At 42.0% G+C, this 26,426-nt stretch overlaps 1 protein-coding gene across 5 annotated transcripts in view; it reads left to right on the top strand.

The window, feature by feature from the left end:
- Positions 1–26,426, top strand: part of LOC124596532 (lethal(2) giant larvae protein homolog 1) — a gene marked incomplete in the record, with an annotated part of 348,831 nt that overhangs the window by 245,638 nt on the left and 76,767 nt on the right. For all 5 annotated transcript variants that reach the window (XR_006978317.1, XM_047135707.1, XM_047135705.1 and 2 more), the window contains 5 exon segments: positions 1,006–1,154; positions 10,193–10,476; positions 19,869–20,104; positions 20,621–20,910; positions 22,604–22,727. Coding sequence is in view for 4 of the 5 variants with exons in the window: in XM_047135707.1 (XP_046991663.1) it covers positions 1,006–1,154; positions 10,193–10,476; positions 19,869–20,104; positions 20,621–20,910; positions 22,604–22,727 (1,083 nt within the window).

The following is a 26,426-nucleotide window of genomic DNA, read 5'->3' as shown; positions in this document are numbered from 1 at the left end:
GACAGAAAGACATTTTCATGTTTTTCTCTTGTGTGAAATGAGCAGCTCATCAAAGTACCAAGCCTAAGAGGAGGGGGACGGGGAGTGGGTTAGTAACTGGAAAATGTTATTTAGTAATGCTTCCTAAGCTTGGCAAAAGAAACTAGAATAGCATCTACCGAGCGAGGTGGCTCAGTGGTTAGACACTGGACTCGCATTCAGGAGGACGACAGTTCAATCCCGCATCTGGCCATCCTGATTTAGGTTTTCCGTGATTTCCCTAAATCGCTCCAGGCAAATGCCGGGATGGTTCCTTTGAAAGGGCACGGCCGACTTCCTTCCCTAATATGATGAGACCGATGACCTCGCTGTCTGGTCTCCTTCCCCAAAAAACAACCCAACAATAGCATCTAAAGGTGCCTGTTCAAAGGCTTACCAAAGATAGAGTATCTTGTTATAGTGAACTAGAAATGCCGTATTTGGCTTTGTGGGTCTCCTCCTCTCCCCTGACAACAAAAGCAATCTGTTATTAGTTTTATTAAGGCCATGTGAAAGCAACTATTCCCACCAGTGAAGCATTGCTGAACGGTCTATGTTTGCTAGGAAATGTCTCGATAATTTTTAAAATTCATGAAAATGACTGGGATTTGCACTATTTTATCAAAACTTTTTATGTACTTGTCACACTATTAATGCAAATTTCGTTACATCCATCACAATTTCTATTAGTGTAACAATGGAAATTTCATTGTGCATGCTTTGTTTTGGTATTAAACAGCTTTACAGCACTTATATGAAAAAAGTTGTGTAATATTGTTTGACATTTTCACTATGAACATTCTCGGTGTGTTCAGTAGTAGGTGTCATTAAATGATTTAATGTAATATGTTGCAGTTTAGTATTAGTAGCACAGTACATATTACTTAAATGTACTGCCTACAATAATTGTAAACTGATTAACATACTTTACTATGTTTCTGTTATCTATCAATTTGGCTAATTTATCTTCCATTTCCAAACTTGTAGTGGAGCAGAAGCATCAACACCATCCTCAGCACCACTCAGTCCTGTTGAAGCCAAACCAGTGGAACGTCAGGTCGAAGCAAGACCTGTTGACGATTCTCTAGGAAGCATGGTTCGGTGTTTATATTTTGCAAAGACCTTCATCATTAGCGGTCAGTCAGATTCCTGTTATTTGATAGATAATTAATAACAACATGCAGTTGTTAAAAATGAAACTTTCTCACTAAAATTATCACAGATATGTCATGCATTCATTTCTTCTGGTGGAAGGTGGGGTGATACGGTACTAAAACAAAGGGAGCAGACATACATTTTGTGGTCTGAAAATTGCAAGACACCCACTGCTGTTCATTCCAGATTTGTATCTTGGAATTAAGGTAGGAATTTTGATCAACCGTGTGCAACAAAACCTTCTGATTTAGTTGTAACCTAGAAGAAACCGAGATGCAGTGTGTGTGATGATCTGCTGGTCTGCTGGTTCTTTACTGTGATATCCAGTGGCAAAGTAAAGTCTAATTGAGAGCTAAGACTTTCTCACATTTAGTCTTGCTCCAGTTGCTGTTGGAAGTTAAGAGTACGAGTCCAATATTCGACTTTTCAAATAAATGCAAGGCTTCTCATTGACTTCTCATTTGTTGTACTCTTGTTTACAATAATTGTACATTACAAAGTCGTTAAATTACTCAGAACATCACAAAAACATCTATAAGAATGAAGTCCAGAAAAGTGCACATTGCCATGGATTGCAGAATGTGTTTTGTCCAGGGTTTGATTAATTAACAAGACACTGATTCCCTCAATGTTCACTTTATTGTGCAATGTCAAACTTACCAGTTTCTTAAGTTTCATTGTGCTGACTTGTAAGAAAACATTTGCCAACCTGCAGTCTTTGCTACTAATATATTGACATTTTCTCCACAGTCAGTTTGTGGTACTTTGTTATAAAAGTCTACATGGTTAATTTTATTAAATAACAGATCATTGTTTAAGTTTGGTTTACTTCATTCTTTCTCCTTAAAACATGTATTTCTGTCATAATTGTGATAATATGCTAAAATTCCAATAATAATTATATATTTGATTTTATATGAACAATATTGGACTTCAGCACATGAATTTAGCTGTACACAAAATCAGTTTGTTTTTATAAAGAGGCCACTTAACATAAAATTTGTAAATTTAAATTATGTGGGCAATGAAGTACCATCATATTTGTGTATTTTTACCTGACGCTTTTGAATTTATGAAAAATAATTGTAAAGAAAAGCAAAAGCCTCATAATTGTATCCAAAAAAGTTAATCATTTCCCCAAAACAAATACAACAATCCAAAACACCGAAAAGTGTGAATCATTGTACTCTCTTGTCCTTCCAGGAGCATTTCTTCAGTCCTCAGTATGGACTAAGACTTTTCCATGCCTGCCTTGCACCAACCCATGTGTCTGCTTTCTCTTGTGTGCCCCTTGACCTCCTGTCCTTCTGATTTATACATCATCCCCTTTTCCTTTCTCTGTTTTGCATCACCTTGTGCCCTGCAGTTCCAGCCACATGGTAGTCCCTCCCTGTGACTTATAAAAACTCATTTCTCCCCTTTCTGTAGTGTTAATATGACTACTGCACCACTCTGATCCAGTTTACATCCTTGTGTTTTTCCTGCTGCCCACTCAACAGCATCACACCAAACTTGGACAGGCTCCATATTCTGCCACATTACCAGCTCCAGTTTTTATTGCCTACCATCACTGCACTTGTCTGACCTGCTGTTATCTATTCCACGCTACACCATGTGCTCTCAGACATGGTATCAGAACCATCCTTGTCACCTCACCTCCCCAGCACCTATGTATCCTCTCATCTTAAACCCCCCCCCCTCCCCCAACACACACACACACACACACACACACACACACACACACACACACACACACACACACAGAGAGAGAGAGAGAGAGAGAGAGAGAGAGAGAGAGAGAGAGAGAGAGAGAGAGATTGAGGGGGGGGGGGGGATTTTTCTGGGTGGGTTGAATTGCATTTTGAACTACATAAAGTGATAAAGAATTTCAGAAATGCTCACCATTTGCTGCATCGCACAGTTCTGTCATTTATCTCGCATACACAGCTCGTGGTCTAGTGACTAGCATTGCTGCCTCTGGATCATGGGGTCCCAGGTTCCATTCCCAACCCGGTTGGGGGTTTTCTCTGCCCAGGGACTGGGTGTTTGTGGTGTCCACATCATTTCTTCATCATTCACGAACATAGCGAGACTGGACTGTGTAGAGATCGGGATTTTGTACAGGTGCTGATAACCGTGCAGTTGAGGATCCTGCAAACCAATCATCATCATTTATCTAGCAAAGAGCAATAGATGCAGCAGCAGATTGGAAATTATTGAGAGATAAGCCACTAAATCATTAGCTAAACAGAGAAATATTTTGCCTGATTTGTTTCATTTGATGTGTGTTCATTGTTCAGCTCTGCCTCTGCCACATCTTGTACTCTGCCTGTGTAGAATTCATTTTTGTAACTTTTAAATTATGTTTCATATGGTCTCTACTTTTATTAGTTTGAGGACTTGGATGCTTATCTTTACGTAATGCAAAATGCTGCTTGGTCTCTCTTTATTTAACTTATACGCCCCCCCCCCCCCCCCCCCCCCCTAAGGCGAGGACAATCACCTGGCTGGAAGGAGCATGCCATTAGAGACGCTGGCAATCATGGGGGACTTCTTCCCAATGACTGGCTTTCCTTCTCTTACTCCAAGTGTTTCACATAAAAGAAAGTGGAATGAGGCTCCTGCTTCAATTTCCCTTCCTGTTGCGCCTCGATATCTAGTAGTCTCACGTTTAGACAAAAAACCAGACTTTTGTTACTGTTATCCCCTTCGTTATACAGAAAGGCATGGATGGCATCGTTGGCCCTGTGAAGTCATGCTCTCATCTCCGCAATGGTACTCTGCTTTTGGAAATTGATAGTGCTCTCCAGGCCCAGAAACTACTCAAGGCCCAAATCCTCCACGAATTTCCTATAAAAGTGGAGGCTCACAGGACACTTCACTCGTCCCGCAATGGTATCTACACCCAGCTGTTGGATGGTTTGACTGAGGATGAAATAACTAATTATCTATCTGATCGGGTTATGAAGAAGGAAGCTGCCGATTTGGTGCCCACTCGCACATTGTTCCTTACTTTTGATTGGTTAATGCTTCCTACTAAGATGAAGTCGTCTCTGTGCGCCCTTACATTCCCAGTCCATTGAGGTGTTACAAATGCCACCAGTTCAATCATACCATCACGTCATGTAAAAATGCAGCCAAATGTGTCACTTGTAGCAGGGATGCACACGAGGGCACCTGTCCTCCTCCTTCCCCCCGCTGTGTTAATTGTCATGGAGAACATGCTGCCTCTTCTCGTTCTTGTCGCATCTATCAAGACGAGCAGGCTGTTCAGGAGATGAGGGTGAAGGAGAAGGTACCTTTTCCTGTTGCCCGGAAACTGTTGACGAGCCGTAAACCGAATGTCCCTTCTTCTGGAAGCTACAGCAACATGTTAGCCTCTTCCCGTCCCACGAAAAACATGGCTACGCAAACTTGTGGCTTACAGTTCAGTTCGATGGGGGCAAAGTCGCCTCACCTTCAAGCTGACACTCCGTCTCCTGCTTCCCAGGCTGTAGATTCTGCTACCCGTTCTTCGCCCTCACTGCCAAAGACGGTTGCAACGCAGCCAGTGAACTGTCAATTCAGAAAGATTATTCCCAGGAAGATTTCTTCCGTTCCTAGAGTTCGCAGCTGTCTGGCTCTTCTGCCAATCGCAAAAAGTCAAAACAAACATCCCAAGGCAAATGGTCTTCCCCCTCTCTGACTTGTCGGTCCTTGTCAACTGACCGACACCAGGGAAGCTCCGTTGATTCCGCTGAGTTGATGGACGAAGATCCTCCACCTATGGATTCCAGTGGCCGTCCTCCCTCGACGGCTCGCCCTAAGCAGCCGTCGAGGTGAGTGTTTCTTCTTCATTCTCTAGTTTTCCTAAATTTTATGGCCCTTTTACAATGGAATATCCGTAGCCTTCGGTCAGGGTGGACCTAAAACTGCTCCCACGATGGCAGTGTCTGCTTGTCTACTTGTAATCTGTCTCCAAGAAACCAAGCTTTGTCCTCACGACCATTTTGCTCTTTCACATTTTACTTCGCTACGGGTAGACCTTCCCCTTACGGCAGGAATTGCTGCTCATGATGGGGTCATGCTGCTTCTACGAGGTGATGTTTGTCATCGTCCTATCCCATTGCATACCTACCCGCAAGCAGTTGCTGCTCGTGTTTTCCTTCCCGAATTTACCTTTTCCCTCTGCACCATTTACATCCCTTCGTCTTCTGCCGTCACTAGAGTGGACCTGATACAGCTTTTTGCTCAGTTTCCTCCACCCTTTCTGCTCCTCGGTGACACCAATGCCCATCATCGTCTTTGGGGCTCACCTGTCGCCTGCCCGAGAGGTTCTCTTTTGGCGGATCTTCTTAATCAGCTTAATCTTGTGTGCCATAACACCAGCAAAGCCACGTTTCTCTCTGATTCCATGCACGCTTATTCCCACTTAGACCTCGCGATCTGCTCTGCCCAGCTCGCTTGACATCTCAAGTGGTGTGCTCTTTCTGATACTTACTCGAGTGACCACTTCCCGTGTGTGACTCGCCTGTACAATCATACCCCACCACAGCGGCCCGCTTATTCGGAATTCTCTCTTGCTGACTGGAGGCTATATTCCTCCGTGGAAGTCTTTGACAAACGTCCGTTTCCCAGCTGTGATGATCAGGTCGAGCACCTCTTGGACGCTATTCTCTGCCAATCCTCTATCCCTAATACTACTACTACTACTTCTCCCCATCAGGTCCCGGTCCCGGTCCCGGTGGAGTGCGGCAATGCGATTCGTGCCCGACAGTGTGCACTTCGTGTCTTTCACAGTCATCCTGCGCACTACCGAACTGCATCCGCTACAAGCAACTACGTGCGCAGTGCCATCACACTATTAAGGAAAGCAAGAAAGCATGCTGGGTTTCCTTCACCAGCTCGTTTAACATTTACTCCATCCTCTCTTGTTTTGGGTGGCCTGCGGCAGCTTTCTGGGTCTACCGCCCACTCCCCGATCCCTGGTCTGACTGTGGCGGGAAACGTCATAGTCAACCCTGTTGATGTTTCCAATGCTTTGGGCCAGTACTTTGTGGAGGTTTCAAGCTCCACCCACAACTATCCTGCCTTCCTTCCTCGGAAACAGACGGGAGGCGGCTCATGCAATCTCTTTTCTCTCTTTGAATCGAGAATGCTACAATACTCCTTTTACTATGAGGGAGCTCGAGTGTGCTCTCTCCTCCTCCAGGTCTTCTGCTCCTGGGCTCGATACAATACACGTCCTCATGCTACAGAATCATCCTCCTGTGGGAAAACACTTTATCCTCGATAACTACAACTGTATTTGGACTGACGGTGTATTTCCCACACTTTGGTGTGAAGCCATTATTGTTCCCCTACCTATGCCTCTTAAAGATAAATCTCTTCCTTCCAGCTGTTGTCCAATTTCCCTTACGAGCAGCGCTTGTAAAGTGATGGAACGCATGATCAATTGTTGATTAGTGTGGGTTCCGAAAGTGCCGCTCAGCGGTTGATCATCTCGTTGCCCTGTTGACGTTCATCATGATTATTTTCTGCAGAAGCGACAAACAGTGGCCGTTTTCTTTGATTTGGAGAAAGCCTATGATACCTGTTGGCAGACAGGCATTCTACCTACTACACACACATGGGGCCTTCACGATCATCTTCCCACTTTCATCCGGGAATTTTTAACGGGCTGAGTTTTCCGGGTACGTGTGGGTTCCTCCTTAACCCACACCTTTTCACAGGAGAACGGGGTGCCTCAGGGCTCCTTACGGGGTGCCTCAGGGCTCCTTACGGGGTGCCTCAGGGCTCCTTACGGGGTGCCTCAGGGCTCCTTACGGGGTGCCTCAGGGCTCCTTACGGGGTGCCTCAGGGCTCCTTACGGGGTGCCTCAGGGCTCCTTACGGGGTGCCTCAGGGCTCCTTACGGGGTGCCTCAGGGCTCCTTACGGGGTGCCTCAGGGCTCCTTACGGGGTGCCTCAGGGCTCCTTACTGAGTGTCGTCCTCTTTGCCATAGCCTTCAGCCCAATTATGGACTGCCTTCCAGCTGGCATTTCCGGCTCTCTTTTCGTTGACAACTTTGCCATTTATTGCAGCTCCCAGCAAACGTGTCTCATGCAACGCTGTCTTCAGCGTTGTTGGACCATCTCTATTCGTGGAGTGTCACAAATGGTTTCCGCTTTTCTGCTACCAAATCCATTTATGTTAACTTCTGGCAGTGCGAGGTGTTTCTTCCACCAGTCCTTGCAACTGGGCCAGAATGCTCTCCCGTTTATGGGTGCCACGAAGTTCATAGGGCTTACGTTCGATAGGAAACTCAGTTGGTCTCCCCACGTGTCCTACCGTGCTGCACGCTGCACCCGATCCCTCAGTGTCCTTCGTGTATTGAGTGGTACCTATTGGGGAGCTGACCAGACTGTCCTCCTCTGCCTCTGTCGCTCTATTGTTGTCTGATCCAAGTCAGATTATGGGTGCTTTGTCTACTCCTCTTGCACAGCTGTCTATCTTACACCGTCTAAAAACAATACACCATTTGGGGATCCGTCTCACCACCGGTGCCTTTCGTACTAGCCCAGTTGAGAGTCTCTACGCAGAAGCTGGTGATCCACTACTGTCATACCGGCACGACATCCTACTCAGTAGGTATGCGTGTCAGCTTTCTTCCATGCCAGACCACCCAACCTTTGACTTTTTTTTTTTTACCACCAATACGCGATGTACATTTCTTCTCTGCGACCACCCACGATCCGCTTTCATCACCTGCTTCAGCAGCTGCAATTCACACTTCCTGCCACTATCCAAATGGGGGAGAGACCTTCACCAACTTGGCTTCAGACACAAGTTTGTGTTTGTTTTGACTTCAGGTCATTCCTGAAGGATTCGACTCATGAGCTGACCTATTGCTGCAAATTTCTCGAACTTCGCTCACAACTTGCCGATAGCATATTTTTTTTACACTGATGGTTCCAAGTCCACCCATGGTGTTGGCTGTGCCTTTGTTGTCATCGGAGCTGATAAGTTTCAATACTGGCTTCTCGACCAGCGCACAGTTTTTACCGCAGAGCTTTTTGCCCTCTTATCAGGCTGTTCACTACATCCGGAGGCACCAGCTCACTCGCTGTGTGATCTGCTCTGACTCCCTCAATGCCCTTCAGAGTCTGGATGGTCCAGATCCAGTCCACCCCATCGTTGGACAGATCCAGGACTGCCTCCATTTGTTCCCAGATTGGGGAGCCCAAGTGATATTCATGTGGGTTCCTGGACATGTTGGTGTACCTGGGAATAACGTTGCTGATGCTGCAGCCAAGGCCTCAGTCCATCTCGGTCGGCCCGCCTCTTACTCTGTTTCCTCACAAGATATTTGTACGTTTCTCTGTCAGCACATCATGTCACTTTGGCAAGACCATTGATGCTCACCGAGCGAGGTGGCGCAGTGGTTAGGCACTGGACTCGCATTCGGGAGGACGACGGTTCAATCCCGCGTCCGGCCATCCTGATTTAGGTTTTCCGTGATTTCCCTAAATCACTCCAGGCAAATGCCGGGATGGTTCCTCTGAAAGGGCACGGCCGACTTCCTTCCCCATCTTTCCCTAATCCGATGAGACCAATGACCACGCTGTCTGGTCTCCTTCCCCAAACCAACCAACCAACCAACCATTGATGCTCCCTTCACGGGAACAAACTCAGAAAAGTGAAATCTCTCCCAACAGCCTGGTCGACTTCCTCCCAGCTGTCTTGCCATGAGGAAGTAATGTTAGCTCGGTTGCGAATAGGGCACTGCCTCTTTAGTCACCGCCACTTGTTGAGTGACGACCCTGCACCCAGCTGTCCTTTCTGTAGCCGGGCATAAACAGACATTTCCTGATCCTCTGCCCCTATTTTAGCCACTTATGTCTCAGGGTCGGGCTGCCGCCTGCTTTGCCGAACATTTTAGTGGATGGCATGTTAGTTGTGGCTCGCATTTTTATAGTTTTTTAAAAAGCAGGAAAATGACAAAAGAGATTTGATTTCTACTTGGTGACTCTGGTGTCTTGTTGACGTCTTATAGATACTCTTCTGTAATGTCTTGACGTTTTGGATATTCTGTATTGGACTTCGCAACAGTTTTTTTTACCCTCACGGTTGCAGCATTCTCTGGTTCTATACTGGGTGCTTATGACAGATGTTTTGTGCCCCAAACACACACCCCACCCCATCCCACCCCTCCAAAAAAAAAAAAAAAAACTCTATACTTTTTGCTTATGATCTTACTGTTAGGCAATAATGTGTTCATCTCTGCTGCTCTTCACAAGATATATGAGAGAATTTTACAATGTAGCAAATGGTGAGCATTTCAAAAATTCTTTACCACTTACATGATTCAAAATGCAATTCAGCATAATGTTCACAAAAATAAATAATTTTCTTCTGTGTCTCACTTCTCATACTGCAAACAATACATCTCTTTGGGCAGTGATTTTTTGTTTTAGATGCTTAAAGAGAGGTTGAAATTGTCTGTTTTTAAGTCATTGAGTGTGTTCCTCTTCCTGTCTTTATTCTGAAAAATTTGAACGCACTCTTCACCAGGGCTTGTGACTACCTCTTGCTGCTTTGTGAGATCAAGGATATTGTACTCTTAATCCCACCCTTGAGCCTACACAGTGTTCTTCCATAATTCACCCAACGTATACAATATTTTGGTCTGTCCCACTGCCAGTTCTGCTCTCAGTCCAACACCTCATTCGTAATTCCTCTGGGGAAGATCCAAATGCAAAGCTGTTCTGTATTTTCAGTTCTAGTTATGTTTGTGGTTTCTGTTGTTAATGTCTTAGATTGTGGTTGCCTTCCCTCATTCTGTTTTCTGTTGTTTACGTACAGAATTGTTAAGAGTGTAAGGATATTTCTACAAATATGTAAATTTTGTGAAGAATTTTGTTAAATGTGAGAAGGACTAAAGAGACATTTTTTAAAGTTTGAATTTAAAAAAAATCATTTAGGTAAAAAGCTCAGTACTTGGTAATCAAAGGAAAATATTTTGCCACTAAACTAATGGATTATATTTTCCATTTTACAGTGCAGTCAGTAACAGCTACACTTTGGGCAGGGACAAACAATGGTACAGTTTATGTGTTTACCATTGCTGTACCAGTGGGACAACGAAGAACAGAAGAAGACGTTACCTGTCAATTGGGCAAAGAGATTCAACTTAAACACAGAGCACCAGTGATAAGTGTGGCTGTCTTAGATGGCATTAATGTTCCACTGCCTGAACCATTTGAAATTGAGAAAGGACTTAAAAAACTGCCAGATACTAGTGGACCTCACAGAGTTGTTATTTGTTCTGAGGAGCAGTTCAAGGTAAATACATAAGTAACAATGGAGTGAAACTGAGAAATTCAAAGATATAAAGATTCATTGTGTTTTGATGTTAATTACACAACGTAAGATATCACCATTTTTGATAAAATGACTCTCAAAAGGGTGGGGAAATTCTCAAATAAACACATTATTAAGAACAAATGAAAACGAAAATGTGGTAAATAACCTGAATGTGCCATATATCTCTAATCTACCATAGCAGTTGCCCTGTTAACTTAATTTCTTTCTATGTAGTGGAATACATGTTCATCTGTGAACCACGGATCTTGCCATTGGTGGGACTGTGCACCAGCAATACAGCTAGTCATATTGTAGGTGCAAGCACAAGCGAAGGGTGTCTGTTAAGAGGTCAGACAGATGTGTGGTTCCTGAAGAGGGGCAGCAGCCTTTTCAGTTACTGCAGGGGCAACAGTCCAAATGATTGACTGATCTGGCCTTGTAACATTAACCAGAATGGCACTACTGTGCTACTACTGCAAAAAAAAAAAAAAAAAAAAAGAAGAAGAAGAAGAAGAAGAAGAAGAAGAAAGACTGAAGCCAAGGGGAAACTACAACTGTAGTTTCAGAACCAGATTTTAAACTGTTAAGACATTTCCAGGAGCAAATATGGACTCTTACCCCAATTTGTTGATTATGAGCTGCAACAACATTCTGTCGGAACTAATGATTAGTCTTGGGAGAGTCAGCTGTGGTAGGATTATTCCATGAGGTGTGAAAGATGCAAGAGACAGGCAAAATATCCTCAGCTATCAAGTATTGGCCATCTCACAAATATCGTACATCCAGGCCTGATGCGCAGAGCAGTCTGAGTTACAGTGGGGAAGTGGGTAGTCTCCATGTGACCCATGTTTACATTTAGTGATCTTGCTGTTTCCTGTTCGTTTAATGCTCTCACATCAAATGAAAACAAAACGGACTGCTGTGCCCGGAAGCCATCAAGAGAATTAAAATACATTCTCATAATTACAGGAAGCAAAAATTTGTCATTAGTTTCAGATTTTATTTTATTTCCACCTTTCTGACAGTCAAGCATTAATCCCCTTGCAGGACAATGAAATTGTTTTCATCAGTTTGCTAAAGATTTGACTTTCATTAATCTTTTCTGCTGAGGCAGTCAGTGTATTTGAAATGAAGTGTTTAATTCCACACTATTGGCTAATTTCAAGTGTTCACTGCATTTCAAGTGCGCGTTTTTGTCTTCTAGCATATATGGCATTATGCCATAATGGAGAACCAAACACAAGATAATGCAATACTGGCACTCCAAGAAAATTTACATCCCGAACGCCACACTGAAAAGCTTAATATCAGGTTGAGGCCTACTTCATTGGGAATCTGGACATATGAATGTGCACTTTAAGTATGCACTTCAAATGTGTACGTTTTAGTATGGTTTTCGAAATTCTGATGCTCTTGGGGTATCTTCTGATGTCTTGTTTCTTTTATGACATAATGTAAGATCTTTTAATGTGTTAAAAGTACAAACATACAGGCCTCCTACATCGTTGCAGCTGCACAAGCGCGGTTATGCCTGTCATCTGGCACTCTCCGGCAACTGCTGAAACAAACCTATTTCTAACAGATCGTGGGAAAATATTGCGAATAGGGGTGTGAAAAGCGTTACTTTCAAAGTAAATTTCCTTTAACACAACTTGAACTGTGAGCGAGAATGTACAATGAATTTCTTGAATCGCACAGTGTTTGACTCTCATTTAAAAATCAACTCTTTGATGAAGAGCCATTTAGAAGAATTTTGAGCCCAGAAGAATAGACATTTATGTCATTATTAAAAATTTCAGTGGCACATTTGTGTGATATATCTTAGAGTGTAACACGCGCAGAAAGATCAACATTGTGTGTGGAAGCTTATCTTCTCTTGCAACTTATTTACATTAGAGACCAATATTGTATGTGATAGCTTTGCTTTTCTTATAGTAACATCATGTATATTAATTTAAACCATTAAATTTTCTTGTTTGTGTGTTCGCACTACTTAACAGTGATGTTGCTAATTGGGTGACTACATCACGTCCTATGTTCTGAATATCCGCTGTCATCGGCTGGCGAGATCACATGACATGAGGTATGAGTGGCTTACAAAAGCGCGTCGCAATCTTAATTTCAATGCTTGGGAAGTAACATGTGGTGTTTGATGGAATTAGGATTTATACTTTTGTAATATGAAAATATGCAGGGTAGATGTTGCTCCGCATCAAAGATCTTTCCAAAACGTGTTTTTCCCTGAGTTTCATTCTATAAAGTGCCGGCACATTGTACGCCTGTGTATAAAACCATAACCATTCAAAAGATTGATAAGTTTTACAGTTCAGAGGGAAAATATAATGTCACTTAACACAGAAAAAGTGTGTGTTCACCCGGGAGAAAGTGTATTTTTAGTCAGGAAATCTAGGAAAAATCGGGGATTCCCCCCTCCCGGTCGTGTGTACACCCTGCTTACACCAAGTGTCACGGAGTCTAGAGAAGCAGTAGTGTGGTAGGTTTAAGTGGTGTGTCTTTCAGATTGCAGCATCTATGTTACGTTTAACAGCATTCAAAGAAAAATAACCAATAAATCCGCAAAGTGTCGAAAGTTAGGGTGTTCACGTGATCTTGTGCTCTCACACAACAGCTGCCACTGTATCTACTTGATAATGTGATATTTTGTCACGACAGGTTAAATTAAATCATTGAATGTGAAACATAGGAAACTGATGAGGAATGCAGCACCTTCATTATTTAACACGGCAAATAAATCACCGCAATTGTTGTTGAAGGGGAAACCACATAGATGATACAATAAAACGTCAAGAGCAATAAAACTGTTTCCCAGCACAGAAGAAACCTGAAACTCCCGGCGGATTGAAACTGTATGCCGGACTGAAACTCGAACTCGGGACCTTTGCATTTTAATCTGCCAGGAAGTTTCACGTCAGCGTACACTCCGATGCAGAGTGAAAATCTCAATCATTACAGAAGAAACCTGCTCAACAATTGTTGCTACATCTGAGCCACGAATAGCAAGAATCAACTACACGTTCACTTTTGAAGCAAAAGTAATCAGATTTGTAAAAATATTAGTGTATTAGAAAGTTGAGTAAAGTGTAAGAATGTGTGAATTATTAACTCAAACACAAAATTGTTACATGGGTCAAGGACCGTATCTATCATAGTAACAACATACACCAACAAATATATTATTCTCATGCGTGAAATATTTGTTCATACTTTCTTGCTTTCCATGGATTAAACTGCAGTTATACATACATTGGGGAGTATTTCTTCATGAATAAGTTGTATCCTGTGTCTCTGAATCTACAATATTCAGTGTTTTTACATCTGTTTCACACTAATTTGTCTCTCTTGATAATTTACTAATGCTTGGAAGGCAAAAAGTAATAACTTTTTGTTAATTATGTAGAAAAACAATTAAAAACAAACATTAATCTTCTGTTGGCTTCTTGCCCACTTGGTTTGCTAGCATCATTCAAGCTGTCGGATCGGACTGTCACAATTTTCACGGCAGTTTTGCAACTGTATGTGATAGTGTGTGGGAGAACTGATTGTAACACTCACAAACCCTGTCAGAACCAAAGCAACATGAAAGGATTACCATGAGCAATGAATTGCAGGGTGAGCTGAAATTCCAAAATCACTCATCACTGATGCAAATGTCCATAATAAGAAAATGTGATGCTATTGCGATAAAACTTGAACTGTTGATTAATGGGAGGAAGTCATTTGGTCCGATGAGTGTTGTTTCACACTGCTTCCAACTTCTGGCAGAGTTGATTTCCCAATAATGAAACAGAGGAGGAGGGGGAGGGGGTCAGTGATTTGGGCATCCTTATCATAGTACTTATTGTTCACGGTTACTGTGCAAGGTTGCATTACTACCAGAGATTATGTGACCATTTGCCCAATCTGATCCTTCCCATGGTACAATGATTATTCCCCAGGGGTAGTACAGTGTTAAAAGAAAATAGGTCCCCTTTTCACACAGCTCATATTGTCCAGGACGTTTTGTGAGTGGGAGGATTAATTTGTTGCATCTCCCCTGACCACCATGATCACCAGATCTCAGTATTATTGAGCTTATGTGGTATATGTTGGAGATAAAGCTGCACGTTTGCTATCCACCTCCATCATCATTGCCTGAACTTGCCACTATATTGCAGGAAGAATGGTTTAAGATATCTTTGAAAACCCTAAAGCACCTATATGGTATGTGTATAAGTGGATGGGTGAGACTTGAGAAAACTTGGCACCCAGCATTCCAGAGCAACAGAAGAAAATCGATGGGAAGATAGAGACTCCTGGCATACAAACAGGCCAGAAATTGTAGCCAATGCGATGACCGTGTGCCACGTGGAATGGTATGGAAATAGCTGAACGTGACGTGCACATCCCCAGTGGCTGAAGAGTAAATTGTGAGAATTACACATTTATTACGATCATCAGAGATGAAGTTTGTAGCAGTGTTATTGAACACCAAAATTTACTGTCCCCTCTGCTGACACTGCATGGAACGTCACATAGTAGAAGCTGTGTACGAATATCTTTTCTTCTCTTCCTACTCCATTCATGTGTGGTGTACAGAAAGAACAATTGTGAGTCCAAATTTCTTTAGTTTTACCTTCATGCTCATAAAGTTGCGAAGGGTAGAAAGTAGTGTTAATTGTAAAAGTTGTGTAGGGTAGGAATCGGTGTTAATTGATGTATCTCTTTGTGACTTCATAAAATAATCTTTTGTGATGCATAATTTGTTGAGTACTCAACTAGGTGTACTGATATAATTAATGTATCTTGTTGTAAATTCAGAAAATAATCCTTTTTATGCACAATTAATTTTGAGTATACACAGACTAGGTATACTAACTACCTTCCAGAAACAAAGTGACTTTCAAGTGAGTTTTTTTAATTGAGTGACCTTGGGCTGTAATATACAAGGTGAGTAAAAAAGGATTTTACAGATTTGGAATGGTATAGATTCAGTAGATATGTCATTTTGTAGTAGACAACCTCAAGTTTGGTTTACGCTGTGCATCAGTACCTCATTCCGCCACCAGCAGCGCCAGCTTAGTGCACAGTTAAAATGGGTTCTCTCACTGGTGCAGTGTGTGCTCACTGTGTGTTTTGGTTTCATGAAACAAACTTTGCAGCAACTGATTGGCATAAATTTTGCACGAAATATTCTAAAGAACTTCTATGCAGGCCAACAATTTGCTCTTGGCACGAGAACTTTCCTGAGACAGATTGTTAAATGTGGCATTATAAATCGGCACGTCACCGTTGTGTTAATGATTATTTCAAACAAATTAGGGAGAGCTTTGCCTTTAGTCCACAAAAATCCATGCAACGTGCTTCTTGCAAGACTGGCATCCCAGAAAAGACTGTTTGGCAAGTACTGGGTAGATGTTTACACTTGAAACCATATGGATTCACAATGGCACAGCACATTAGTGATGCAGATAAGGTTGCCTGTGGGGAATTCTGTGTGGAAATGTCGCATTGGATAGAGGACAGTGAGACATTCCTGAACACAATAATCTTGAGCAATGAGTCAACATTTCATATCAGTGACATGGTGTACACCCACAACTACATAATATGGGGTAGCAAAAATCCACATGTAACCCTGGAACACTTTCTTAGCAAATTCAAATTTTACAGCTCATTCTTTTTGATAGAGAAAACTGTCACTGGTATTGTGTATCTGGATATGCTTGAAAACTTTTTAATTCCACCGATTGATGATGATGATGACTGAGACAGTGTGGTTTACTACCAGTAAGACAGAACACCATCTCATTTCCTCACAGATGTTTGCGGTTTCCTCGATAATTGCTTCCCAGGTCACTGTATTGGCCGTGAAGGGTCAGTTGTGTGGCAGCCTCGCTCCTCAGACTTGCCACCACTGGATTTGTTTCTCTATGGCTTCATTAAAGACCTTGTATATGTTCCTCCCCTACCAAAAAGTTTAGCTGACCTGAAAAAATCATATCCATGCTGCCGTTGCACAAGTTAGGCTGTATTTGATGCAATGATTGTGGGAAGAAATTGATTGCTGGTGGGATGTTTGCCAGATACAAATGGTAGTCACATCAAACCAAAATGAAACTTGAGACATTCATGTGAAACTTAAGGTTATTTGGTACAAAATGACACATCTACTGATTCAGTAAGTTATCTCAATAAATTTCTGTATCATTCCAAAGTTGTTAAGTCCTTCTTGACTCACCCTGTATAATGTGAAAAAAGAGTATGGCTGGTATCCTCTCATCCTGATCAAAAGGCCCACAAAAAAATTCACATTTCCTCTATAAATCATGGCTGATTTGTTCATTAGTCTCATTTGGTAACAGTGTTGGGCCATTTAACCTCAATTTTGCTTCTACTTCCCCACATATAGACTTTTGCGGGGATGTGGGGCTAAGTTGTTCAGGTTACATGCTGTCAGATATTTGATAACTATGACTATTCTAGTGATCAATAATAATGTACTTAAACATTCAGAGTAATAAGTGTACAAAATATGGCCAAACTGATAGTATTTTAGCACCCTCTCTCAAGGCGCAGCTATCACCTCCATCTCACAATGCCACTACATTTCTCAATAGTGAAATTGACAAAGATATTTTCATGGAATGGCCTGAGTCACTGGTCGAATTCTTACAAGAGCGGAGAGACTTGGAGTAAGATAATCATAATTATTGTAAAGAAGGCAAGTGAGTGCCTCCAGACATTGAAATCTGATGATGCTGTGTGTAAACTTAGAAAAGCCATTTACGGGCTGTGCCAAGGTGGCTGACAGTGGTTTGCTGAGTGGCTTCTAACTGCAACATCAATTGGATTTTGCATCCCACAAATTCAGATCTGTGTGTCCTTGCAGACAGTGTCGGGGAAACATCCAGTCATCCTACTCATTTATAAGAGATGACATTATAATTGCACCAGCATACCCAGAAAGGACAAAAAAAATCAAGAATGAGCTATGTCAAGATATCGGTGCCTTAAGATGCTGTCCTGGCATCAACATAAATCAGTCTGTTGACAAAATTACATTGTGCCGAAGAGCTAACATCAAAAAGCTTTACATGGATTCAGAATAGATGACTGCAAGCCAGTAAGGACTACATTGCCAACTGGGAGTAAGTTGGGTGCAACAACAGCTGCGAATACAGAAAATGGCACTCATATCTCTTCAGAGAACTGGTTGAAGCATTGATATGTATCATCACAGGTACTTGACCTGACATAAGCCACACAGTCAATAAGCTAAGCCAGTGGACTAGCAGACATAATTTTGTTCACAGGCAAGCGGCTTAGTGAATGCTTAGCTACCTCAGTGTAACCTTAAACAAACTGACCTACATCAAGGACAAATAAGAAATCTTTGAATTTGCATGTACTGACTGGGGAAATTTCAATGCTGATATAGACTACATCTTTATCATATCCAGATCAGCAATCTCATGGTGTTCACACAGACAGAGAGCTGTTGCACTTTCATCAAGAGGTGGTGGATGAACATCACTGAAGCAGTGAAGGAAGAGATTCACCTGGCAACATTAATGAAGAAGCTGGGTTTGGGGAAACTGTCATACACCATCTTGTTCAATGACAGATGGCTGGAAAGTTAGCGCATAACCTAGTTCTTCACTCAGAGACAAACACATCCACTCCCCAGAAGTTATCCAAATATTAGTTAATACCCTGTATAACATCCTGATATGTAACTTAAAAACATTAAGCATCCTACATTTCATCCAGGTCACCTAGTTTGAACAGAAACTTGAAATTAGGCCTATCTGAGTTGTGTAAAGGCTCACTTCTTGAGATTTACTGGCTCTCAACAAAAACAAGGTTTATCAGGCTTGTCCAGCTATGATTGCTGTGCTGGGACACTCTGCTGTGGTATAAATCACTGTAAACTGTAATCACTGAATTTTGTGAGATGAAAGTGAACATCAGATGTCTGAAAATTTGAACATCCGAAAATAATGGTGTCATAGGATGTAAGTGTAATATACATGTCATATATTTTATTTATAAATTTTCAGTACTACAAGGCAGCCTTTCTTTTTCCCATAGATAATAGTGAATGATGACAGGGAGCTTCAATAATTACAGAAATGACAAAGATAATTTTTTTTTTTGGGGGGGGGGGGGGGGGGGGTTGCACGCCTTTAAAAAAAAAAGGTTGCTGGCAGTGGTACTTTGCAGCTGGCAAATTCCATATATGTTCAGTCACTTGCGTGTCAGATGAACATGATACTCAAAAAAGTGCTCTATCTGCTATTCACCAAAGAATTGTTGAACAATCATGCTGCATTATCATGTTAGAATGTTTTGTAGGGTTGCACAAAGGTCAGTTTTTTCCCCTATCGGAAATGTGTCCTCAATTTATCATTGACTTGAAAGAGATTTATCAGTGTGTGTGATTGCTAACCAAAATTCATCAAACTATGATGAACAATACAGAGTTTGTCTGATGTCACTGCATGATTGCTTCTTCGTAATTCACGGTAGAGGCATCATAAACTCGTGTATACTCCGTGGTTTAACAATGACATGTGATTAGTGGGAAAAAATTGTTACAGTTAGCATGACACTCTCTCTATTCAGGACATAGTTGCATTGAGAGGTTTCGATTGTCATACAGAAATGATTACCTTAATGCTTTTTTGAGCTCTTGACAGTCTTGGTCTTGCAGTAAAATGCCATTCCTTGCCATCTATCAGATGGTAGTGAAATTCTTTACTTTCCTGCTGTTGTATACACATGTTAGGAGACCACTGACATGAAGTTCATAGAAGCTTCTTTCATGGCTCAGGAAGTTCTTTTCTTGGCTGGGGTTTTACTTGCCATAGCTTTTAGCTTTCTGTGACTAATATCGTTTATGTAATTGGTTGGTACTGACAGTGTCACTTTTCATTTGGTTACACAGCAGAAATCTCAGTTACTTACCTAGACCTTGAATTTTATATTTGAAATTCTGTTGCTACCGTATGTTGTAATTTTTTGCAGACAGCAAATAATATAGTGGTTTTTTACCCCTCTGCTAAGAAGTATACAAAAGAATAATCTTTGCAACAATACAGTGGCTTTTTTACACCCATAAGACATTGTCAACAAAAGCATATGTGAAAAATATCTAAACTTCTCTGCCCAGTGTTGTACATAGCACATTATAAGGACCAGTGGGTTTTTGAGAACTTCTTTAGTTTTGCTACTTGCAATGTAGTTTACTTCTCTCTGTTCATTTTCATATAGAGTGTTACACAGATGAGAGGAATCTGTAATGTTATAAAGTGCTGCTTTAGTACTAATGAGTTTATGTATGTGGCTGGTATTTCTTTTCATTGCTTCAGATATTCACATTGCCAAGCCTTAAGCCTTTCTGCAAATTTAAACTTACTGCTCACGAAGGTTCCCGTGTGAGAAGAATGAGCTTGGCACATTTTGTAACTTCAAGGCCAGATCGTGGTGCACAGTACTCAGAATGGTGCATAGTGAGTCTCACCAATCTGGGGGACTGCATAGTTCTCAGTGTTCCTGACTTAAGAAGGCAGCTCAATGCCGCTGTTGTTCGACGAGAAGATATTAAGTGAGTATTGCAGATATTACAGCATGTTTTGTGGTAATTCCTAAGCTAAATTGTAACATCTAAGTGTTGTTGGCTGTTTTCACAATAAGAATTATAAGTCACCAATGTGAAAAAAAATGGTTCATGCTTTTTCCAACTTTCATATGTGCACTAGACATTACTGAAATTGTGCCTGAAACATGGGAGGCAAAGATTTTATAGTAAACAGAGTACTTGATTGTAGCCATTTCATGAATTTATTCAAGTCATTACGAATTATGTATTTATCACTGTTTATAATAATAAAAAAAATAATTGTGGTAATGATGATCATACACTTTATTCTGGACTTTTCTGTGCAGATGATGATGGGAAAATTTGTGTTTTCCAAACAAATGAGTTTCTTATTGCAACTTTTCAGTTTTTCAATTGTTACTGTTCATTTTCAAAAACATTTTGTAGAATGTGGTAATAGCAAAGCTACACAGTTAATGATTTATATTAGTTCATAACCTTTATGGTTCTTTTTCTCTTTAGTGGAATATCAAGTCTGACATTCACACGGTACGGAGAAGCATTTTATTTACACTCCTCCAGCGAGCTTCAGAGGATAACACTATCCGCTTCAACACTGTTATATCCACGGTGCCGCATTGATTTGCCAGAAGGAGCCAGACAGATACCAAAAGAGGAGGAGACGGAAGAGGAAGAAATGGAAGTAGCAGAGGAAGAAGAAGCAGAAAATGCAAGTCCATCAGCTGCTGCTAGAGATCACCCACCTGCATCACATACAGTGAATGGAGATGCTACTCACGAGGAGAACAAAGGTACATGAACAAACGTATATTATTGCTGTAAACACTATGCAACATTTTCCAATTGAGTTTCTCCATTACCAATGCTTGTTTCAAACTGATTCTCACATATTGAGGAAATGCTTAGTTTGATCCTTTTTATCATCTATCTCATTCTGACAAAAGAAGTTGATGAGACCCTGTACATCAATAGCATGGCTAGAAGTACCAATATGCCACCCACGACTGTAATCATGTATGTGAAGAAATTATGGGAATCTTCCGTTTTCTACCATGTCCCCTGTCTGTTTTAGGTTCATTTGTGAGTACCTTCATGATCTACATTGAGCAAAAATCCATTTTTTCAATCTCTCAGAACCTTTCTGCTGCCCCATAAATAAGTCTTACCAACTTCTTTTTCCATAGTGTGACGTTCTTGCTACTCTTTTGGTAGTTCCTCTAAAGTCATAGTACATTTTACATTTATCAATCATCCTTGATCCATTTTTCACAGCTACCTTTATTTCTGTTAATGTCACACATTTCATACCGTCATTATCTGCAGACAAATATGCAGTCTCAGTTCATTGTTGATACTTTCCATTTCCTACCACATTTACTTGACATTGTACTTAACTAGGCTTTACATTCTGTTTGTGCAGGACCCACTGGCAATTTCCTGTAATACCCAGTAACCAGAAAGGCATGATCCACCCTCTGGCCAAGCACGATTCCGAATTCTTAATAATCTTCCCATAGACTTCATGATACAGCATATTGCACCACTTTAGGTTCCCTGCTTAGCAGTTGACAGAAGTAGGAAGATGGGATACATCATACTGTGTATCAGTAGTGACCGTCATCTCTTGCAGTCAACCGTAGTAGAGTGGCTCCTGTCCGTTATCATCCACCGTCACCTCCCACTTCATTCGCAGCTCCCTCGCTCAGCAGCCCCCCCCCCCCCCCCCCCCCCCACCCTTTGCCCCTTATTGGGACTCTTCTTCTGTCTCGGTCACTGCAGCATGTTGCTCAGACCGCTTCTTGTTGCGTCGCAGCTGCACAGCGCTTGGACCCCTTCATGTCACTCCGCTGCCGCAGCCACCACTGCAAGTCGTCAGCTCCCTTATTTTCCCTCCATTATCACACATCTTTAGACGCCCTTCTTGAGCCTCCACAGCACTTCATTGGTACTTTTCTTCTGTCTCCATTGCCGTGGCGTGCCACTTGGACCATTTCTTGTCTTGCTGAATGTTTCTCAGGCCCCTTCTTGTCCTTCTGCTGATACATGTCAATCAACCCCCTTCTTGTGCCTCTGCTGCACATCACTTGGGGCCCTTCTTCTGCCTCCTTTGTTGTTGCATGCCACTCTGGCCTCTTGTCCCATCAGAGCCACCCATCACATCTAAGTCACTTGGAGCTCTTTGTTGTCCCATCGCAGCCACATCTCCCTATTACCCCGTGTTGTCCCGTGCAGCCGCACATTACTCCAGCCCCTTCTTGATACCTTTGCCATCACGTGGTGCTCGAGCCACTGCTTCCTCCCTCTGCCACGGCATGGCACTTGTTTCCTGTCTTCTCCCTTTGCTGTCACGTGTCACTTTGCTGCTTCCTTTTTCCTCTGCAATTCATCCTTTCTTTACTAGTACTATTGCTGTTGTGCATTATATCAATATATATATATATATATATATATATATTTTTTATCAAATTTTTTCCTTCCTCGTAGATGTAGAACCAAAATCAGAAGATGGAGAAGAAGCAAAGGAAAATGGTGCAGAAGAAGACAGAAATGACATCAGTGCCCTCAGTGTTGGTGATATCACTATAGATTCTGTCAAGGATCATTTGCTGTAAGTACATCATATATTTCATTAATAGAAGGGAACGTCACAGCAAACTATTGCCACTGCTTTCCTAATTTTGGGATGGAAATAAGTGATAGATAGGAAAATTCATCAAGGCAGATTAGTTGGTCAGTTTTTAAGTTCAAATGGGGATGTTCCATTCCTGCTGATACACATTTACAAGCAAAAAACATATTCCTAGATTTTTGTAACTATTATTTTCTTCATCAGGAGAAAAAATGGGTCTGCCAAGATTAGATCAACAAACTGTTGTAAGTATGAGTGGAGACAAGATGGAGATGAAGTGGCAGTAGTATTTTGAACATTAAACATATCACTCCTTTTGTTTCTCTTTTAATTTTGGTTTTATGTTATTTTTTCAAAACTGAAATAAAGGGAAAGTAAGTCTTAGTATTCTGGTATTAAGGCAGTCAAAAGGTGAGTATACTGGTAATCCTACAATTGTGAGGGAACTTTCGCCTCTCCCAGTATACATGTTGTTATCATCTTAATTCCATATTTTTCATGGAATTGGGGGGGGGGGGGGGGGTTTGTAACATTGAAAATGGGTGTATTATATATTAGTCAGATGCTGAAAACTGTCAGATATGTTACATAACCTTCATTGTTTGGGGGGGGGGGGGGGGGGGGGGGGGGAGATCGAGTAGAATGTCCCTTATTTCAGGGTCTGATTATAAGTAATCAAAGCCCTGACAAAAGTACGTGGTTCAGTTGTTCCAGTCCAGGGCAGTATTTTGTCATAAACCATCTTTCGGAAAGCAGATAGTGTTGTTGGTTTAATGTGGACAGAGATATGAATGGAGCCATTAGAGAGGTGGAGGTCAATGGAACACCACTTTAGGAAGGGTAGGAAGTATCTTGTGTAGGATTTACCTCATTTCAAGACAGGGTAACAGGTAATCAAAGCCCTGGCGAAGGATGTGGTTCAGTTGTTCCAGTGCAGGGTGGTACTGTGTGACAAATGGGGCACTCCTTTTTGGCCAGTACTTGGGAGTAGTGGGAGGATTGGGGTTGTGAGGGGAAATGGCACAGGAGATCTGTTTGCAGACTAGGTCTAGAGGATAGAGCCTGTCTGTGAAGGCTTTGGTGAGACCCTCAGCATACTGAGCAAGGGAGTTCTTGTCCCTGCAGATATGCCACCACTGGATGGCCAGGCTGTATGGGAGGGATTTTTTGTGTGTGAATGGGATGACAGCTGTTGGAATGCATGTACTGTTGGTGGTTGGTAGGTTTAATGTGGATAGAAGAGCAGATGGAGCTATCAGAGAGGAGGCACACTGGGTTGAGGAGGACCAGGAGAAGCATATGGGAGAGGTTTTGAGGTTGTGAAGGAATGAGGAATAGGTCTCTTGACCCTGAGTCCAGAACATGAATATACCATCAGTAAACCTAAACCAGACCCAGGGTTTGGGGTTTTGGTGGGCTAGGAAAGTTTCCTCTGGATGCCCATAAACGGATTGGCATTGCAGGATGCCATGCAGGTGCCCATAGCTATGCCACCGATTTGTTGGTATGCCTTCACTCCAAAGTAGTAATAGTAGTTGTATATTAGGATAAAGCTAGTAATATATATGAGGAGTGAGGTAGTTGGATTGAGTCTGTACCACATTGGGAGAGGTAGTGTTCAATTGCAACAAGACCATGGGCCTGGGGGATGTTGGTGTATAGAGAAGTGATGTCAGTGAGGAGTAAGGATCCAGGAGGTTAGGGGGCGGGGTGGAAAGCTTAGCAATAGTGATTGTTCCAGCTCTGAGTTTAGTGGAGTGTTGGTAGAGAGTTTTGAGGGATGTGACAAGTGGAGGTCTTGGGTGCTGTGAGGGGTTGAAGAACACTTTGGATAGGATGTGAATGGATAGTGGTGCTCCAAGGCAGCAGTTGGATGCCAGCAGGCTGGATAACTTGCCAAGGTGTTGTCTTGAGTCTCTTCCAGGTGTTGTAGTGCAAGGAATTCAATTTTAGAGATGTGATAATGTGCTAGGGCTTGCACAGTAGCAGTATTTTGTGGAGGCAGCTTAGGCAGTTCTGGGATGCGCTTGCCATGGAGGTGTGATTCTGCAGTACCAGGTTTGTAAGGGATAGGAGTTGGCAGGATTTGAAAAGGTGAAGGTCATTGTGAAAGGAGAGATGGGATTCGCAGAAAGGAATTTTTATGTTTAGGCCATTTGGAGTGATTCCATGGTTTAGGCAGCATTTAAGGAACAGGATACTGAAATGGGCTTTAGCCAGAGAAAGGGATATTTTCCTGAACTGGTGCAGAGAGAAGGAGCAGGGGGTCGATCATGACAGGAATATAGTTGGGAAACAGGAAGTGAGGTAGGAAATGGGCAAATGAAGGCATTAGATGGCTGTGAGGAGATCTGGATAGTGTGAAAAGGAAAGATTGCTACTCAATGTAAAGATGACTTGTTGAATTGCAGACACACAACAAAAAGACTGTTGCACACTGAGCTTTCAGCCAGAGACTTCTTCAGAAAAGAAAACACACATACATGCACACAACCAGGTGTGGTGCTTGTGTAAATGTGTGTGTGTGTGTGTGTGTGTGTGTGTGTGTGTGTGTGTGTGTGTGTGTTTCCTTCCATTTCTGAAGAAAGCTTTGGCTGAAAGCTAAGTGTATAATTTTCTTTTCATTGTGCTTGTCTGCAACTTAACGTTTCGTCTTTACGGTGAGTAGCAATCGATCCTTTTCATAATTACAAATATGTAAAAATATGCACTTCTCCCTCACCGCCCCCCCCCCCCCCACGCACGCACGCACACACGCGCACACACACACACACACACACACACACACACACACACACACACACACACATCCCCCAGGAGATGGATGAGGCATGGTAGCACACATATATTGGAATAAGGAAAGGGGGGGTGGGGGATTGGTTAAGTTGAGGTTGACAAGTTCCTGCGGCAGAGATAGATATGGAAAATAAAACGTGAAAATATACAAGGATCAGGGAGGAAATATGATAATAGGAATAATTATAATTATCAGCAGGAAGAATTTGGGGCATGAGGTGCTGCATCAACAGTCCACTCGGTCACATAGTCGTGTGTTGTGTGCATATGAGACGGTTTATAGTGTCAGGGCATGTGGAAGGTGATGAAATAACACAGGAAAGACACTGAGTAGACTATTGCTTTGAAGAATAGTAACAAAGGTAAGCACCACTGGGTTGTGGGATGGAAGAAAGGCTGTTAGGCAAAAATCAAACAGTGGAAGGCCTTGGTTGGAATATCAACAATATTATGAAAGGATTGATTGCTACTCACTGTAAAGATGACACGTTGAGTTGCAGGCAGACACAGAGAAGAGACTTATCAAGGATAGACACTTAAGTTATAACCCGCTAACTACTCCTTGCTCTCTAACTGCCAATTATATCCAGACACCATGACATAAACTACTAACAACACTACCCAACTACTCATGCTTGTGTCTAACTGATCAGTAATCCAGGTACATGTGATGTATCCATCATATCTGTGCTAATAATAAAACTGCCAAAAGCAGTGTGTGTGTGTGTGTGTCCGTGTCCGAACGTGCTAATATCCAAAACTATGGGCAAATTTTCATTAGGTTTTCACAGGTAACTTAAGTGTAACTTGGGGGCAACGTATAGACTTTAGTTCATCAAGATCAGATCATAGAGGAAAAAATATATTGTAATTTAAAGTTTC

The sequence above is a fragment of the Schistocerca americana genome, chromosome 2 (assembly GCF_021461395.2).
Source record: "Schistocerca americana isolate TAMUIC-IGC-003095 chromosome 2, iqSchAmer2.1, whole genome shotgun sequence".
NCBI classification, from domain to species: Eukaryota; Metazoa; Arthropoda; class Insecta; order Orthoptera; family Acrididae; genus Schistocerca; species Schistocerca americana.
Note: the sequence above shows the minus strand (reverse complement) of the source record. Positions and strands in the feature narration are given on the sequence as shown.